This window comes from Manacus candei, unplaced genomic scaffold (assembly GCF_025592945.1).
Source record: "Manacus candei isolate 608988 ecotype Guabito, Panama unplaced genomic scaffold, ASM2559294v1 h1tg000050l, whole genome shotgun sequence".
Classification (NCBI taxonomy): domain Eukaryota; kingdom Metazoa; phylum Chordata; class Aves; order Passeriformes; family Pipridae; genus Manacus; species Manacus candei.
The window spans coordinates 22,614,623-22,631,077 of record NW_026138098.1 but is presented as its reverse complement, the minus strand read 5'-3'; the positions used below and the strand labels follow the sequence as shown (position 1 = coordinate 22,631,077).

General features: G+C 44.0%; 1 protein-coding gene and 1 long non-coding RNA gene across 5 annotated transcripts in view; one reads left to right on the top strand and one right to left on the bottom strand.

Annotated features, from left to right (window-relative positions):
* Nucleotides 1-11,943, bottom strand: part of LOC127477119 (uncharacterized) — a 25,253-nt gene extending 13,310 nt beyond the window's left edge. Inside the window, exons 1-3 of the long non-coding RNA XR_007906850.1 lie at nt 11,824-11,943; nt 11,090-11,231; nt 8,733-8,815 (exon numbers count right to left, since the gene is read on the bottom strand). This is a non-coding gene — a long non-coding RNA (uncharacterized LOC127477119). The remainder of the gene's footprint in view (nt 1-8,732; nt 8,816-11,089; nt 11,232-11,823) is intronic.
* LOC127477089 (dual specificity protein phosphatase 13-like) overlaps nt 1-16,455 on the top strand; it is a 27,530-nt gene extending 11,075 nt beyond the window's left edge. For all 4 annotated transcript variants that reach the window (XM_051800979.1, XM_051800982.1, XM_051800980.1 and 1 more), the window contains exons 2-5: nt 62-90; nt 13,299-13,494; nt 14,618-14,838; nt 15,969-16,455. In XM_051800979.1, coding sequence (XP_051656939.1) covers nt 62-90; nt 13,299-13,494; nt 14,618-14,838; nt 15,969-16,195 — 673 coding nt within the window. In that variant the 3' untranslated portion in view covers nt 16,196-16,455. The remainder of the gene's footprint in view (nt 1-61; nt 91-13,298; nt 13,495-14,617; nt 14,839-15,968) is intronic.

Genomic DNA, 16,455 nt, shown 5'->3' with positions numbered 1-16,455 from the left:
TCTCTTTCCCATATATAAAAAAAAGGCTTTGATAATTTTTTTTCTATTCTTGTTTTTACAGACAGCTGCTTTACCAAACTCAGGAAAACGGTGAGTGAACCAAAGCAGCATGAAAAAATGCAAACAGTACAAAGGGAAGGCCATTCTTTTTAGAAATAAAAAAGAAGCACAGCTGCATCAACCATACTTACAGCTCAAATCTGAAGGGCTTAGGAAGAAACACTGCATGAAATCCTCAACCACAAAGGTGACAAGTGGGGAATGCCCTGCACATGCTCTGTGCTGCAGCTCAAGAAAAACACTGTGTGTCTCTGTGTTGTTTAACCTGCCTTAGGTTTCTGTAAGGGACAGGTCACCTTATTATCCAGACATCAAATACAGACTGGAGATAAACATTTACAAAGTCATAACCTTAGCTCTGTTCTCATGGTTCCCTCTTTGGCCAAGATTTTTGTCTGTATGTTCTCTAGGGGTAGCAGGCTCATTCCTGTGCCAAACAGCAGCATGCTTTCAGATCCCTGCGAGGGGGGTTGGTTGTTGCTAATAGATCCCGCTGTGAAGGCATGTGTAGCCACATAGAGCATCTGTACAGTCAAGATGCATCATCCTGCATGGAGGAGGAGATGTAACCAGCCAGAAGGCAGGCTATGTGTGTGCAAAGAGAGCTTTGCCACCATGCCAGCACCTCTGAGAGCAGAGGGAGTCTGAATTTTTAATGGCAGATTTTGCCTGTCATCACCCAGTTTGTGACCCATCAACAGAATGGTTAAGCTAGCAGAGAAATGAGATGAAGTTATTTGGTAATCACTGTTGTTCATGACCCTGGAAAGGCAGAAAATGGGACAGGCATGTCAGACATCTTCACGGATAAAGGAAGTGGGACAGACATTTAGTAAGTCAGGATAAGAAAGCACCTCAGCTCTATGGTACATTTTTCTGCTTCAATAGTCAGTAACCACCTTCCTATGCCTGACAGTCTCAGAAATAAAAAGAAGAACCCAAATAAGCATTTCAGATCAGATTTGATCTTCTGGGTTAAGACTGACCCACACAATCTCAGCCCTTACTTGTGGCAATAGTGAAAAGTGGTAGAAGAGTAGAGGTCAGTGTAGCCCTCTCAAGACTTGATCCAGCACCACAACTGTGATTAAGTCACCTGTGCAGGAACTTCCTCCCTTCTGAGCTGACCTGCACATGTGTTTGCTCCCTCTGAGGTATATACACCTTGCTCAATAGAACAAAAATTAAAAGCTCAGGGATAAATCCCTCACCCAGTAGAATAGAAACAGAAAATCCCTTCTACCCAGAGATTTCAAATTTCTGGACAGCCCTGAATTTGCCTTTGTTTGGAGGATAAACTGCCTGTGGTGAACAGTTTCTCACTCTTGGTCTTCACTAAAAAAGATAGCAAATTGACACTTGCAGTTAATGCTTCAGTGCTGAAAGGGGAGGATTTTCCTTTCAAGCACTGAAGGGGAACAGATGTCTATAGAGTGTTGTTTCTGCTGTACAGACATATCTACTAACACCTCAATGTGTAAAGGCTTGCTCACCTCATGTCCAGAGCAGGATTAAGCATTCCCTGGAGCTGCTTTCACCTAGGTGATCAGTGGCTGGAAGGCTGGCAAAAGGACCCAGGTTGTGGGATGTGCTGGACAAGGCAGATTCAAAGTCATTTGTGCTCAGTTAAACCTATTAATTTCCAGGAAGGCTTAATCTACTTCTGAATAGCAAGTGCGATCCTATAACTCTGAGGTGGGCAGCCAAAGGGCAAAAGAAAGTTCCTGGATGCTGACAGTGTTCTTGTGGTGTTGCCAGCAGCTGCAGAGCTTCCATCATCTTCTTTCCTCCCAAAATGAAACTGATTCTGCTATTAGCTGCAGAACCAAGCTGGGACCAAAGTCATTTTACCAAAAGAAGCAATACAAGAAAGAATACCTTAAAAAGACAAGTAGGATCAGAATCTGGAAGGGAAAGGTGTGAGGGCACTGGGGTCTGTGTTCGCATCATCTCATGGGGCAAAGGTGTTCCTTCCCAGGTGATGGGCACCCATATCATCAATTATTTTTCCTTATCGTCATAACTGTTGAAACTTGCTTCAAACATTTTTCTTTTGCTCCTTTACTCTTGATTCCTTGTCATCCTCCTCCATGGTGCCACTGTGAAATGGCAATTGATTCACAGTGACAAGTGTATTCCCAGCCTGGGGGACAGATTCTGTATGTTTGGTGCCCATGTTATAGAATGCAGTATTTAGTAATGGGTACTGTGCAGACTGCATTCATAAGACAGGTGGAAAAGGCACCAAGGCAGGTTAGACCTGAAGATCTGGATAGTTATTGTCTCCATCAGCCCAGAGTAGAGCCTAGGAAAGACAGCAAGAAACAGGACAGCTGCTTATCTTCCAGCTTTTGGCTTTCAATAGATTGGCTACTTCCTAAACCTCTTGATGCTTTTAATTACTACTGACTGGATGGCAGGGCTGGTCCTAGTACAAAACTCCCTAGTTGCCCCAACAAGCACCTGGCCTCCATCAGCTCCAGGGAGGTTAGCTTGGGCTGTGGGGAAAGAAAGAAAAGGAGAGGGGAAGGCTGGCTGAGGAGAAAGGGTGCATGGGTGAGGAGCAGGCTGGCTGGGTGGGGAGCAGGCTGGTGCTGGAGGAAGCTCTGGAGAGGCTGCTACCACGGTGCAGCACAGCTGTTGTGGCCGTGAGGTTCATCCCCTCATCGGACAAACTGCAAATGCCTCTTTGTGAGGAAGGGGAAGGTGAAGGAGTCACAGGAACCACTGCACTGACTCTGGAGCAGGAATGCCTCAAAGCCTCCAGGCAGTCTGGTTGTACTGTCCAAACCAATTTCCATTCTTGTAGAGGGTTTATTTACTGTTAAGAAAAGTATTTGAAGCAGCCAGGGAGAGAGCATGAACAGCAGACTCCTCCATCCCAGCCCTCTTCCAAAGCCCCATTGGCTCCTGAGAGGTTCAGTCCTGGCAGTGGAAGTGTCTCATCTGTGACACTCATGTGAGTGAAGGGTCACTAGAGAACAGGCAGGAGAGACTCTGAGGTGACCCCACTGCCAGTGCAGCACTCAGTGCAACAGCCTGTCAGCACCAGGTGTGTTCTCCTGCACAGCCTCTGTCCCTCATACATCCCTCTATTCCCAAACACCAGAGCAGTGGATCTTTCCTTTAGCTTGGCTCTTTTCTTGCTATGACTCAAGAAACTGGGAATGGGAAGAGAAATATATTTGGAAAAAGACAGAATAAAAGACTAAAAGAATCACCCTGCTCTTTATTTTGGGCGAGTGCATTATGTCTTGGACTGGTTTGTACAACAGATTTTGCCAGTGGAGCAAAACCAGGCCAAACTATATGGTGTACAGGAAAAAAATGAGTACTGTCACAGGCTTCTTTTATGCAGAAAACCTGCATGGGAAAGGATAAGGTGTAGATCTTTTGATGTATACATCCAGGTCATTATCAATCTAATTAATTCCGTACATTTCACGTTTTTCTTCAATCCAATCTGTGCCATTTCTTGTATATTAGTAAGTGTTCCCTTTAAATGCCGGTCAGGAGCGGATTCCGTCATGAGATGCCCATTGCTGCGTATTTTTAAATCATTCAAGATTGCTTTCTCCTGCCATCTTGTGGCAATAGGAAAAATCACAGTGTTTCACTAACAGCAGCATTGCCTGCTGGTCTAAGGCAAGGGTTGTTAGCAAAAGCAGTGTATAATTAGATTAGTTGGCATAATTGGAAAAAAATATAGCCCTTCTTGCATATTTAAAAGGTTGACTAATTCTTCCAGCTCTACCAGTTGATCTTGTAGCAGTGGTTCTTTGGTTATCTCAGCACAAAATGTCTGTTTTGTAGACCTCATGTTTCCAGAATGTCTGTAATAGCAAAGGAGAGTTGCATAACAGATGAGGCCTTATCATTTTATGACAAGACTTCATCAAGTGTATACTAAATATTTTGAAGAGGGTCCTTTTTGCCGGTTTTGCTCTCAGGCCTTCATAGCTCCTTCACAAAACCATCTTTGTTTCCTATCAAACCGTAGGAAGATCTTGTCTGACAGGCATGTAAAACTTTTCCTTTTACTACAACAAATATTTCTGTCTGATCTCTCAGTGTAAACACCACAAAACCTGCCAAAGCACCCTGCATTCTTTGCTTAATTCTAAACAAAAACATTTTCATTATTTTGTTAAAAATGCATATAAGATTTATATAAGATTAAATTTCGGTTCCTGGTTTTTTCCCCCCCTTTTCTGCAATTATATAAAGGTTATTTGGAAATGAATATTTTTGATCCCCACTCTCCCACCACAATAGCTTTTCCCACATAGTCGAGCTAAAAATATGAAAATTATATATGATAATTAAAAAAAGGAAAAAATCCAAAAGGAAAAAATGCCAACATTTTCCCTTAAAATAAATGAAAAATTCAGAGCCAGTAGGAAAAATATTCACAAAATTCCAGCCTGCAAAGAGAACATAAATAAAAGCTCTTCAAAGCTTTTTTCATTTTCACTAGCACCAGCAAAAATGACTGCTTGGGATGCCAGGCATTGAGAGAAACGATGTTAGTGCTATTTATAGCTCATGGGTGGCTCCCATTACCACTGTACCTGAGAATCTCCAAGTCCTTAATGTATTCCTGCTCACAGCAACTTTCCCAAGCAGAGGACAGCCTTCCCAGGGCTGTGCTGGAAGCACTGAGGTTTGCTTAGGGAAAATGGACTGTTACATTTACAGCGTGTTCCCAAACTGTCTGTTATAATCTGCCTGCAGCAGGCACAACCTCCAGCAAGGCTGCCTTACACCCTGCCACCTGTGCTCAACTATCCCTCCTGGGAGCCATGAGGCTGCTGCTTTGCTGGAGGCTCTTTCCCCCCCTCCATCAACCAACGAACCAACTTTGGCTTCGATCTATAGTCCACACCAAGCCTCAGTATGAAACAGCATCAGAAAAACAACAGCATAACACCTGGCAAGATAAAGGTGAAAAGACCCTCCAAAAACTTGCTGGCATGTAACAATCCTTGCTCCTGCCCTGCCTGAACAACTGCAAGACTCACATAACATCAGCACGGTGTCTGGGGAGTGGGGCAGCCCTGCCCTGCCTGCTTCCCACAGAGATGTCGCAGCAGGGCCTGGCAGAGAAACTTCTTCCCACCAGCCAGCAAATGGCAGGACAAGCTCTCCTAGTGACCCTGGGACTGGGACCCATAGAGCAGCAGCATGTTCCCACTGCCCTTGACCTCTCATCTACCACAGCCCAGAGAGGTGGCTGCACACCCTGCTTTACCCACCCCCCTGACAAGGCAGCTCCCTGCTTCACTCTGATTTACCTCGCACCCCAATTCCAGGGAAGCACAACAGGCAAACCACTCACAGTTTCATTTCTTCAAATTCAAGATAAGAAATTAGGAGCAAATATTCATCAGGCACATAATCAAAAGCTGGCAAGAGAAAGTAAATCCCAGTTCTAGATCTTAATATCTCCTTTTAGTTGCTCTTGTGTACCTCATCAGTGGTCAATTCCTTTGTGACATACAATCACACTTCTTAAAAGATGACTTAATCAAAAAATAAACAATCATTTCAAAATCAGCAATCAAAAAAAAATCTCAAAACCTCATTCCACTCTGCCCCAACAAAGCAGAGAATGTCCCTGGAAAGCTTTATGATGTGCCCAAAAAATTCAAGTGCCAAAATAGATCTTCCACTGGAGAGTTCTGAAGTCTTTTTTGCTCTTGATTCCACAGCAAAAATTTTGTACAGCTTTGTCAACCTTAGAAAAAGGTGCCTTTTTTGTATGTACCCTTTCAAGCAAGGCAAAGCAAGGAGAGCACTTCACTGCTTTTGTTTAAAGTGCAGAGAGACAGACAGCTCAAAGCTACCCCTGCCAAACGACCCAGGAATATCAAAACCCCTTTCTCATGCCTTCAAATATTCTGAAATCTTGCAAGCTTGACAGCATTGTCAATTTTGTATTGACAGGAGCAGTCAGATAAAAATCATTTGAGGAGTAAATCAAGGAGAAGGAAAAAACTTCTTTAATCCACAGTCACACAAATCCATACTGCCTGCAGAAGTGCAAGTGCTTTGGAGCCCCTTCTAATAGCAGTATATTAACATCCTTGTTTGTCTTCCCTGAAGCTTGCAAGACATTATTTTTCCCCCCCTCTCTGAGTGTGGTCTCTTTGACACCATTTGTATCAGAACTGCCCATAACTTACATCTATCGACAGCCTGTGACACCACTGAAATCTTGGCACAGCACTGGCTGTGACAGCACTCACTGAACTGTTATCAATATCAAGGTCACTTTGTTTTTCTTGCTCTCACTGCAGCTGCAGCTTCTCTGCCCTCAGGGCACGAGCTGCCCAAGAAAGCTTTCTGTCTAAGCTCCTCACAAGCCACAGCCTCTCTGCTCCATTACTGCCGTTATATAAGATTAGAGTGAAGTTTCTACTATTAGAAGCAGTTAGCTGCATGGTGACTGTGTGCTCCCCTGATTACAGCATACAGCACAGTTATGGCTGCTGGCAACAGGACTTAAAACTACAGTGTTTTAATTCAGGGAGAAGCATGACTGTAGTTGAGACGTGTCAAGAAAATCAGTAATTTTGGAGGGCTTTAATTCCTAGCTGTGGTACCCTGGACAGGAGTGCTCCAGAGGAGAAATAAAGGGGAAAGCATCACCCTAGGCTTGACAAATATCCACAGACAGTCGGAAATTGTGGTAGGAGCCTGTGGAGGGCAGCGCTGTCTTGCTGGGGATGGTGCATTGAATAGCTCAGAGATGCCAGCTGCTAAGGTAATAATTCTTTTTTTTATCTCCTTTGAATCTGAAAGCTGCAGATGTAAAAGCTGTCGTCATGCCACAGCCATGACCTGTCACTGCAAGCAGGACTCCCCATTTTTCCAACCAGTGCCTCCATTTTTAAAGGATCCTTTCCTACAGCCCCATGCGTGGGCAAGTGCCCCTTCCTAGGCTGTGTGGCTCTCAAACAGGAGGGTTGGGGGAGGAGGCACAGGGGGCTGGAGGCAGCATGGAGGTTCTCCCCCCTTGGAATGGCAGTCTTGGGAAAATATGTGCAGATCCACTATATTACAAAGGAAAGGAAATGTTCTCCAGGAGCACTTCTATGAGAAAGCAGTAACACCCTCTCCCCAAAATCCAGCAGGGCACAGGTGAAGTTCCCCTCACTGAGCCTGAGCTCAGCAAGCTCTTTCCCTCCCGGATGCTTGCCTCGTCTAAGGACAATAGTGGCTGTGTGACCTGGGATGGGGCTGCTGGATGGGGCTGTGTGAGAGTGAGAGCTGAGATGCTCAGGCTTCATGTCTACCTATGTGACCTCACAACTCTGCCTGTGCCTGGCCATGCACCCCCTTGTCTTCCCACTTCACCTGGGACCTTCCTCCCCACCAGGAACTCTCCGGGCTATCCCAACCCTGCCTGAGGCTGTTTACCCTCACCTGCCCTGCCCTCTGACTGCTCCCACCACTGAGATGGCCTTTTATGTTCCTGCCATCCCCAGGTGGATGCAGGTCCTGTGCAGCAGGAACAGCCTGCTGCTGCCCCATAAGAGCCCCTCCAGCCCCATGGGCAGCTCTGTGCAAGAACAGGAGGGCTCATAGAGGAAGGAGCCTTTAGCTTTCCAGCCCAGCTCAGGCTCCTTGTGAGCAGAAGTTGGTACCTTCTGGCTCCATTTGGAGAAGCTGAGAGGGCCCCATCATAAAAGTACAAGGCTGGATGTGAACGGGGATGTCAGGAGGGAGACCAAGCAGTGAAGAGGTGTGAAGACTTGGATTTTCTCTCACCCTGTAAAACACAGTTGCAAGTGTAGGGCAAGGGGCATCTGCAAGCTGAGCTGGGCTGGGCTGAGCCAAGAGGGCAGCCATGGAGGAGGCTTGCAGGGCTGCTCCTGATCTTTCCCAACACTGCTGTTAAAGAGAGGGCTGTGTTTTCCAGAGCCCTTGATCTGGCATCTTTCCCAGGTAGTAAATTCCCTTAAAAACCGAACCAAACAGAGGTTTAATTGTACATTCTGCTTTTCTCTTCACTCTGAAATAATGGCAGTGGCATTAATTCAGTGCTGCATTGAACATGTACCCACAATGAGGCTGAGGGACTGATTCTGCTTTCCATTATTTGGGGGCACTGCCTCCGGTGAGGCAGATCAGAGTTTAAACAGTGAGCTGGAGCAATGAACTTTCTACTATTCCCTGCTGTTTGACTGTGGGCAAAATAAAAGGCCATAATATATGACGCAGTCAGCCAAGAAAGCAATATTGCTCTGCCATGTGCACGGCCTACCCTGAGACAAGTCCAGGATCTCATTTCTAAATTCCCATAGGTGCCTCATTTAAACCATCAGCCATAACCTGCTTCTCATTTTCAATACCACTTGGTATTAGAGCTGCAGTGAACTGCTGGTGAGAGATTCTAATTCCTGCAAACAAGCCCCTGTAGGCTTGCAAGGAAAACAGAGAGTTCCCCTCTCGGTTGCCTGCTAGGTTCCCATCTGGCTGGTTTAACTTTGCTATTGCTTTTAAATGTGCCTGTTTCTGCAAAGAAGCTTTCAGCTCTACCTCAAGAGACTTCTGGGTTCTCTTAGCATCGGATTCTGACCAAAGTGTAGAGACACAGACTGGGTCTTCTTAACAAAAAGGAAGATCATATTTCACATTACAGTATCTGAAAGATTAATTCCACTTACATGATCATTTCCTTGTGAACTACACTTCTTTCCATCTGGATTTTTCCATCAGGAGGACAAAGAGCCGTAGTGTAAAGCGCTACCTGAGAGAAAAGAGCAAGGAGTGTAAAAGATGAGTGCAGAGATGCTTGCTGAGAGAAGAGAGAAGAAAAAACATACTAGACAGCAATTTCAAATGCATCAAGAGGCTGTCTTTTTTTTTCCTTTCACGTGAATTGTATTCTGACCTCATGCTTTGGAATTTTGAACCATTTAGTTTGTCAGGTTTTTGATTTAGGGAATTTAGAATATTTGGTTGCAGGAGCTTTCTGTATCATGCTATTGTTAGGTAGTGTTCATGCTATTGTAGTAACCACAGGCCCTGCTGTGCCTTAGGCTCTTAATAATCTCATGTAAGGCCTTGTTATTGAAAGACACCTGTCCCCATCCAGGCTATGAACATAACCACAGGCAGAGCTGTGCCAGTTAGGGAGGTGCTAGCAAAAGGGAAAGAGGGATGCTTGTGGTCCAACTAATGCCCTGCCATACTCCTCCTGGGACTCCAGACATTCGTTTCATCTCTCTACAGCTCAGTTCACTCTCGAAGAGACAAGGTAACAACCATGACAAAATGGCAGGAGGCTTTCCCCTGTTACAAAGTGAAAATTAGGGCTAAGCAAATAGGTGGCCACTCAATCTGTGTTCAATTTTAGTTTATTTCTCAACCAGGAACAAGCCGTTTCATCTTGTTTTAATTTTTTAAAAGATTTTATGCAATGCAGCAAAACAAATTCCAAAACAAAGTAACTCTGAATAGAAAAATGAAAATGGTAATTTTTTTGAAAATAACAAAATTAACTATTTCAAATCTACAATATTGCTTCTTTCTCCTGAACTTTGCTGAATTTTCTTTCACTGGAATCTGCAAATGCAACACAAATCTGTTAAATGCTTTAGCCAATTCCAGTCAGTGGGGGTTTGTGTGGGGTTTTTTTCCTTCCTTTGCCAGAAAAATCTTCAATAGAAAATGGCAATTGTTTCCACCATAGAGAAGGAAAGAAAAAAAAAACCAAACAAGCAAGCAAACAAACAAACAAACAAAACCAAACAAAAAGCTTAGCAGACTGTAGTACTTAAGTGGCTAAACAATACTGGGGAGATACTAACTAGGTTGTTGTGGACAAGTCCTGGCCTGACTGGGTCCCTCAGGAGCTGCACCCAGCTGCATTCAAACAGCCTGGAGTCACCCACAGCCCTTCCTGGGTGCTGCCTGCAGCCAGGCAATGCCACCCCACGACCACCTTCAGCCTGGGCCTCAAGGGCAGCTCTTGGACCACTGGGGAAATCCAGGCTCCCCAGCTCAGACATGGAACCAAGCAGGCCCTGGCCATGTGGGGTGCATCCCAGTGCTCCAGGTGTTTGGGAACCGTTGCGTAATGACAAGAAAGTTTTAAAGCTTGTGCTGCCTTGGATTCTCTGTATTGCCCTTAAAAATCCTATCCAGCCTCAAAAGTCTCCCATAGGTAGAAGGACTTTTTTTTGTTTCTGTTTTTTTTATTTTTTTAACCAGAAAAAAAAAAAGAGAGAAAGAAAGAATCTAATGAGATGGTCTTTATGTGCTTCCAGGCTGCAATTTAAAAGAAAAGTAATCCTATCCTACTTGCATGGTCTAGATCTCTGGAGAAAACGTTAGTGACCTTGTAAGATAGAAAATTTTTTTCCCCAGGTACAGGGACTCCTGCCCTCCTGCAGTCACTGGCTGTTTCCAACTGGAACAGCTTCTGGGAGCCACCCAGAGGGAGAAGCTTAGAGAAATGTAATCAGTGGCAGCACTTTTGCTAGCTCTGCAGTATCTTAAAGTAGGGGGAGGGAGGAAACCCTCAGCAAAGTCCCTGGCCTTCAATTAAAAAATTCATATTGCTTTCCTCATTAGTCCAATCATCTGCTATAGCTATTTCCAAGCTTACCCCGAAGGCCCTGTAGAGCAATTCAATTTCAAGGCCAGTGCAGCGCAGGAGGGAGCATTCTTGGGAGGAGCTATGGTCGTGTTGACACGAGGAGCTCACTTGTTTGGCGTTAGTCATGTGAATAAAATGATGTTGATGTGCTTTTTGAAAAGCAGATTGCTATATGAAAGGGAGCTCTGTTGCAAAGCACCTCCCTGGCTGCAAAGGCTGGAGTCACCTCCGAAGTGTCACTGGCACCAAAATAACTCAATTCTTGGAGAATTTCTTCAAAGTCAGGTCTTGGACAAGAGGCCTCACAATCTAATTCTCTCTGCTCATCATCTCCATTACTGTAACTAGGTGACAGGCTACAACAGAAGTTTAAGGCAGCAGGGGCTAGGAGAACTGAAAGTTTGGTATCTATCTGCTTACCTCCACAACTTCAGCCCTTAAGCATCTGCAGTGACTCAGTCAGCCACACTCCTTGAAAATTAGCCTGTGATCTTATGAATCTCCTGATGTAGAAGCTGTATTATCTTTTTCTTGATTTCTTTTACTGCTTCAGCTTAACGTTCTGTGTCAATGAAAGTACAAACAGGTCATCATGAAGATGCTGGCAGTAGCTCTTGAGCACAGTGCATGACTTTCACAAGGCAGTAAAACTTGTAGGGCAATGCACAATATCTGTTTCTGTGCTATTCTTTATGTTAGTCTGTGCAAGGATTGCACAACATTTTCCTTTACCAAAGCTCTTGGTGTTACATTTTCTGCCCTGAAAAATTCGTAGGCTTTTATCTCTGTATTCCTCTCTACTTCCCTGCAGTTCTTTTCCTCCATCATTAAAAGTAAAACCCGTCACTTTTTTTCCTATCTCTCCCATAATTTTTACTGTGCTTTTCATATTTTACTTATTAAGTAGTTACCCTAGGGAGACTTCTTTTTTACTGGAACATACAAAAAGCTATCACTGTGCTTAACATTGGTGGGGAGGAGGAGGGAGAAAGGGGCAAGGGAAGAAAATTTAGGCTGAGGTCACAGAAATATATGTAATGTGTTCCATAATGTGCTTCACATCATCTCTACTTCTTTATCCAGAAGCAAAAAGATATTCTCCTTTGTTTTCTGCTTATTCCCCAAATCACCCTACGTCATTGAAAATAACATACCTGGATGTTGGACAAAGTTGTTGTTGTTTTAGAAGCAACATCCATCTGGCTGCTGCTGTGGGGGCAGGGGACAGACTAGACGATTTCTGAAGGTCCCATCTGCACTTGTTTTCTAGAATTGCTAAGAAAACAAACCCAAACTCTAGATTTAGGCAAAGCTGACACCACATGAGAATAAACACCATCTACTCTACTTTGGGAAGAGTTCTAGTGTGGCTTTCACGTTGATCTAATACCAACAGGCAGCCAAACAAAGCTCATCAATATTTTCTGGGGGCAAGAAGAGCAATTCAGGATAATGAGATCCTGGCAGAAGAAATGCTCCTAAAGACTCAAGAAAGGACTGCTTGGTTATCTTCACACTCTTGCTCTTGACTGAGCTCTGCTTTCAGCCAAACCGGCTATCCTGAGCTTCCTGGGTCTAAACCAGCAAACAGCATTGCAAAAGGTATGCCCAAATTCCATGGTGTGATCTGTGAGGCATCATAGGTCTGTGATCTCTCAGATCCCTCACAGATCTAGGGAAGGGAGCCCTAGATGGGATTCTCAACAGGACAACAACACCAGAATTTCAGCTCTATAATTTCAAAAAATTCAGGTGCTCTCTTTTCTCACATCCCAGGTAAGTACCTCACCCCTCAGATGAGAGAAATGGCCTCTCTCTGGAGGCAAGTACCTATCACATTATTTATACAAAGTGGAACAGCTCCCAGAGGAGAGACAGAGAGAGACAGGCACAAGAATACCAGTATAGCTAAGTGTTCAGGGGTATTCGACTGAGAGAGAGAAAAAACTAGTTCAAATTCTCTCAATTTCTATTTCTGTACATACAGACATATCTATGTTTATATACGCATGTGAAAATCCGTTCATACGTATATATGTTCGTGTATATGTGTGTTTAAATACATCCCTACAAATGAAAGAAAATTGTGTGCACATATATTTCATATGTGTATACACATGCATTATACAAATGTCGCTCACACACACATCCTAAGACTTCCACCTTGGCCCTAAAAGCATTTTAAGTATAAGTTAGCCCAATGATGTATTCTTTGAAAAACTTCCAGTTTTAATTAATTAGAATCAAGTGTGCACAAACACTTGGTAACTCTTCAACAAAAAGAGCTGATGGTTTTCTGTATACCCTCATCAGTAACTGAAATAACACCTGCACCTACAAGGTTCAGCCAGTGCTGCATTCGGGTGGCGCAGGATGTTCTTTTCCAACATCAGTACTTGACAAGAAATTAAATCACATTGTCTTATGCTGCTTTCTCAGGGGAGGATTTACATGCCCATAGAGTCCTACCACAGAGTCACTCCTGCTCTCTGGATGTTTTTAGCAACACCTGCAGGCCCTGCTGCACACACTAGTTATAATAATGTAATGCTATTTGGAGGGTAATGAACAGGACTACTTTCTAGGGAATGTTATATCTGTATGAAAATTTCCTCTTAATTCATTTCAGAAAAGCTGTCTCTGATACAGCCTGAGTGCATGCAAAAGAGCAGCAAGATGCCTCACACCAAAGACTCTTCATCTCTGACTAGCAATGATTCCTATGAAACACCAGCACTCTCAGACCTCCAGCGGCTTCTGTGGTTCAGAGGAGGGTCTGATAATCATGTGGACCAAGTCTGGCCAAATATCTACCTGGGAGATGCGTAAGAACATATGGTCCTATTGTTAAGCTGTTATCAGTCCCTGGGAGGAGGAGGAGGAGTGGGTGTGGTACACTGAGGAGCAGCTTTTGGGTCTACAGGAATGTTTTTACAATACAGGCCTCCAAAGCTGATGACATAAGGAGTCTGGATGTCAAGAAAAACATGGCATGCAAAATGGTGACTTACTGTGTCTGACTTGTGTTTTTTATATTCTGTGAGCCACCGTGGATTTGGCAGGGTAAGAATTATTTGTATTCTAGACAAAAGTCCTCAAAGAACTTATACCAAATTGGTGTCAATTCTGAGATGCACTATTTGTCCTGAAAACTGTGCTCTAAGGCAGCAGACAAGAGCATAGTAGCCCTCACACTCAAATAGGGGTGGCAGGATCAAGAGCCAGAAAGAAGAGGACCTAAATGAATTATACAATAGGGATTTTGACATTTGAAATCAGAAGTTTCTTTCAAAGATGGCAAAACTGAAAATATCAATCGGGTATTTTTGTGCAAACACCTTATTCTTGTGACCAGTAATATTTATTGCTATTTCCTTCCAATTGGATTACAGCAGATTACATAGGTCATCGGCTTGTTTTTCCCAGCTCCATCTCCTCCTGAATATATCAGTTAAGGTTCAGAGTTTTGTAGAATGCATTTAGTCCCCCTTTATTGTGGGAAGGGGGGAAAACCTAGCTGGTGAATACAATGCATCCGCTTCATGTCCAAATCAGGAACATGGTGTTGCTTCATTTGTATGAGTTCTTACCCTTGAGACCCAGGCAACCTATCAATGAGAGATTAGCTCTAAAACTTGCTAAACAAATATTTAAAGGAAAATCTTGACCACTTTATAGAGTAAGCCATGTTCCCAGGGATTAACCGCTAGGAGGCATTTGCTTAACTGACAGTATCCCACTGGCAAGTCTGTGCTCCTGCTGCTCTCCACACCCCCATATCACATTTTTCCTGCACAAAGTACTATGTGCTTCTCAAAATTTTCTCCTCTGTAGGCAAGATGCAGTTCCTGCATCCTTTCTTAGTAGGAGCAGGCACTAACTTTAAACCATGCTATTTTAGCAGAATGTTGGGAGCGTTGCCAATGTGCCCTTCATGTCTTTCAACAGGTGGGCTGCCAGGAGCAAAACTACTCTTCAAAGCCTCAACATTACTCATATCCTTAATGCAGCAGATGGACCATATAGCATCAACACAGGAGCCAAATATTATGAAGATCTGCAAATAGAGTACTATGGAGTAGAAGCATTTGATGATCCTTCCTTCGATTTAAGTATCTTCTTCTATGATGCTGCCAATTTCATAGGCCAGGCCTTAAACTCTTCAGGAGGTAAGAGGGAAGCAAAGATAAGCTTTGGGAGGAAGTTTCAACACAAGCCAAATGACTTCCCCTTGCAGTAACAGGCACCAACAGAGCTCAGAATCAGCATAAGGTTCGAGGTGGCATATGCAGAACCACTGAGGAGAGGATGAAGAAGGGTGCCTATGCCATGTGCTGCAGGGAAGGTGGCCATGGCCAGGTTCCCAGGAGCTGGGGAAGACTTGCTGCCTGCAGCCCAGCGTGGCAGTAGGAAGGGCAAGCTCTAATACCAGAGTGTGGAGGTTATGGCACTGCAGATACTCCCCCCTGGGCCCATGCTGTAGGAATTGGCATGATCTGTGGGCTTCCACACACACCTCCCACCCCTTGCACACTGGCATGGGCTCTAGACGGACAATCCTGCTCTGTGTGCTGCTCCTGGTCCCGATGCACTCAGCTGGGAGCAGTGTCACTTCAGTGCTGGCTCGAATGCTTCACATGCTTAAGTACTTCGCAGAATTGGAGCTTTATTCAGCCTGTCTATTAAGCTAGAGAAGCAGCAGAAGTTAATGAACTAAGTCAAAAACTACAAGCCTGACCCACAACCTGCTGAATTTTTGTCAGCAGAGTTTGGATTATGGCCTAGTTATCATAATTTCCATTTGTTCCAGAGTTTGCTCTGACTCTGACTGGCTGTAGGATCTGCTGCTTTCACTGGAGTGCTTTATTAAATCCCCAGTTATAGCTCACACTGGGCTGCTGAGATACAGTAAATTACGACTCCATTTTTACAGGCAGACTATCCCACAGAGTTTATGGAACTTGCCAGTGATCACAGTCAGGGCTGGGCCAAATTTTTCTGCCAAAGCTTATTTTTTTCCACAGAAAACTATACTAACAAGTTTAGTCACAGAAAGCTTCTCCTGCCACAGAAAATTTCAACTATTTTAATCTGAGGCCTAAATTAGATCCAGGAGATCAGTATGAAACACCACCTTGCCTGAGAGGTCTAGTATAATCTTTCTGAAAACATGAGGATTCACTAATTGTCCCCATTGTTTTTCCCAACTTGTTTCTAGTATTTTTTCTCCTCCCTGTGTCTTTTTCACTTTAGAAATGCTAAAGCACACTCACTTTGCTGTACCTCTTTTTTTCTGCAGGTAAGGTGTTTGTTCATTGTGCCATGGGAGTGAGCCGCTCAGCGACTTTAGTGCTTGCCTTTTTAATGATCCACGAAAACATGACACTCGTGGATGCTCTGAAGACAGTGGGTGCTCACAGAGACATCTGCCCAAATTCAGGGTTCCTCAGCCAGCTCCGGGACTTGGACATTAAACTGAATGAAGAGAAGAAAGGAACCAGAGCATCTGCTCCCAAAGACCTGTAAGAGAGTATTGCTGAAAGAGACAGGACAAAATCTCAGTTGAGTTGCCTGTATCTCTTATAGATGAACCACATTTATAAACTAAGGACACAAGATTATGAGACACCATAATGCATGTTATTAATAAAAGTAGATTTTGCCTGATCTTTCCATTTTGCAAAGCCCTCCTAGGTTTATACCTATGATTGATTGCATACTCTATCCTTCACTCTCCACCTTAAAACATTGCTCTCTACTGGTTAAAAAGAAAAAAAAAAAAGAAA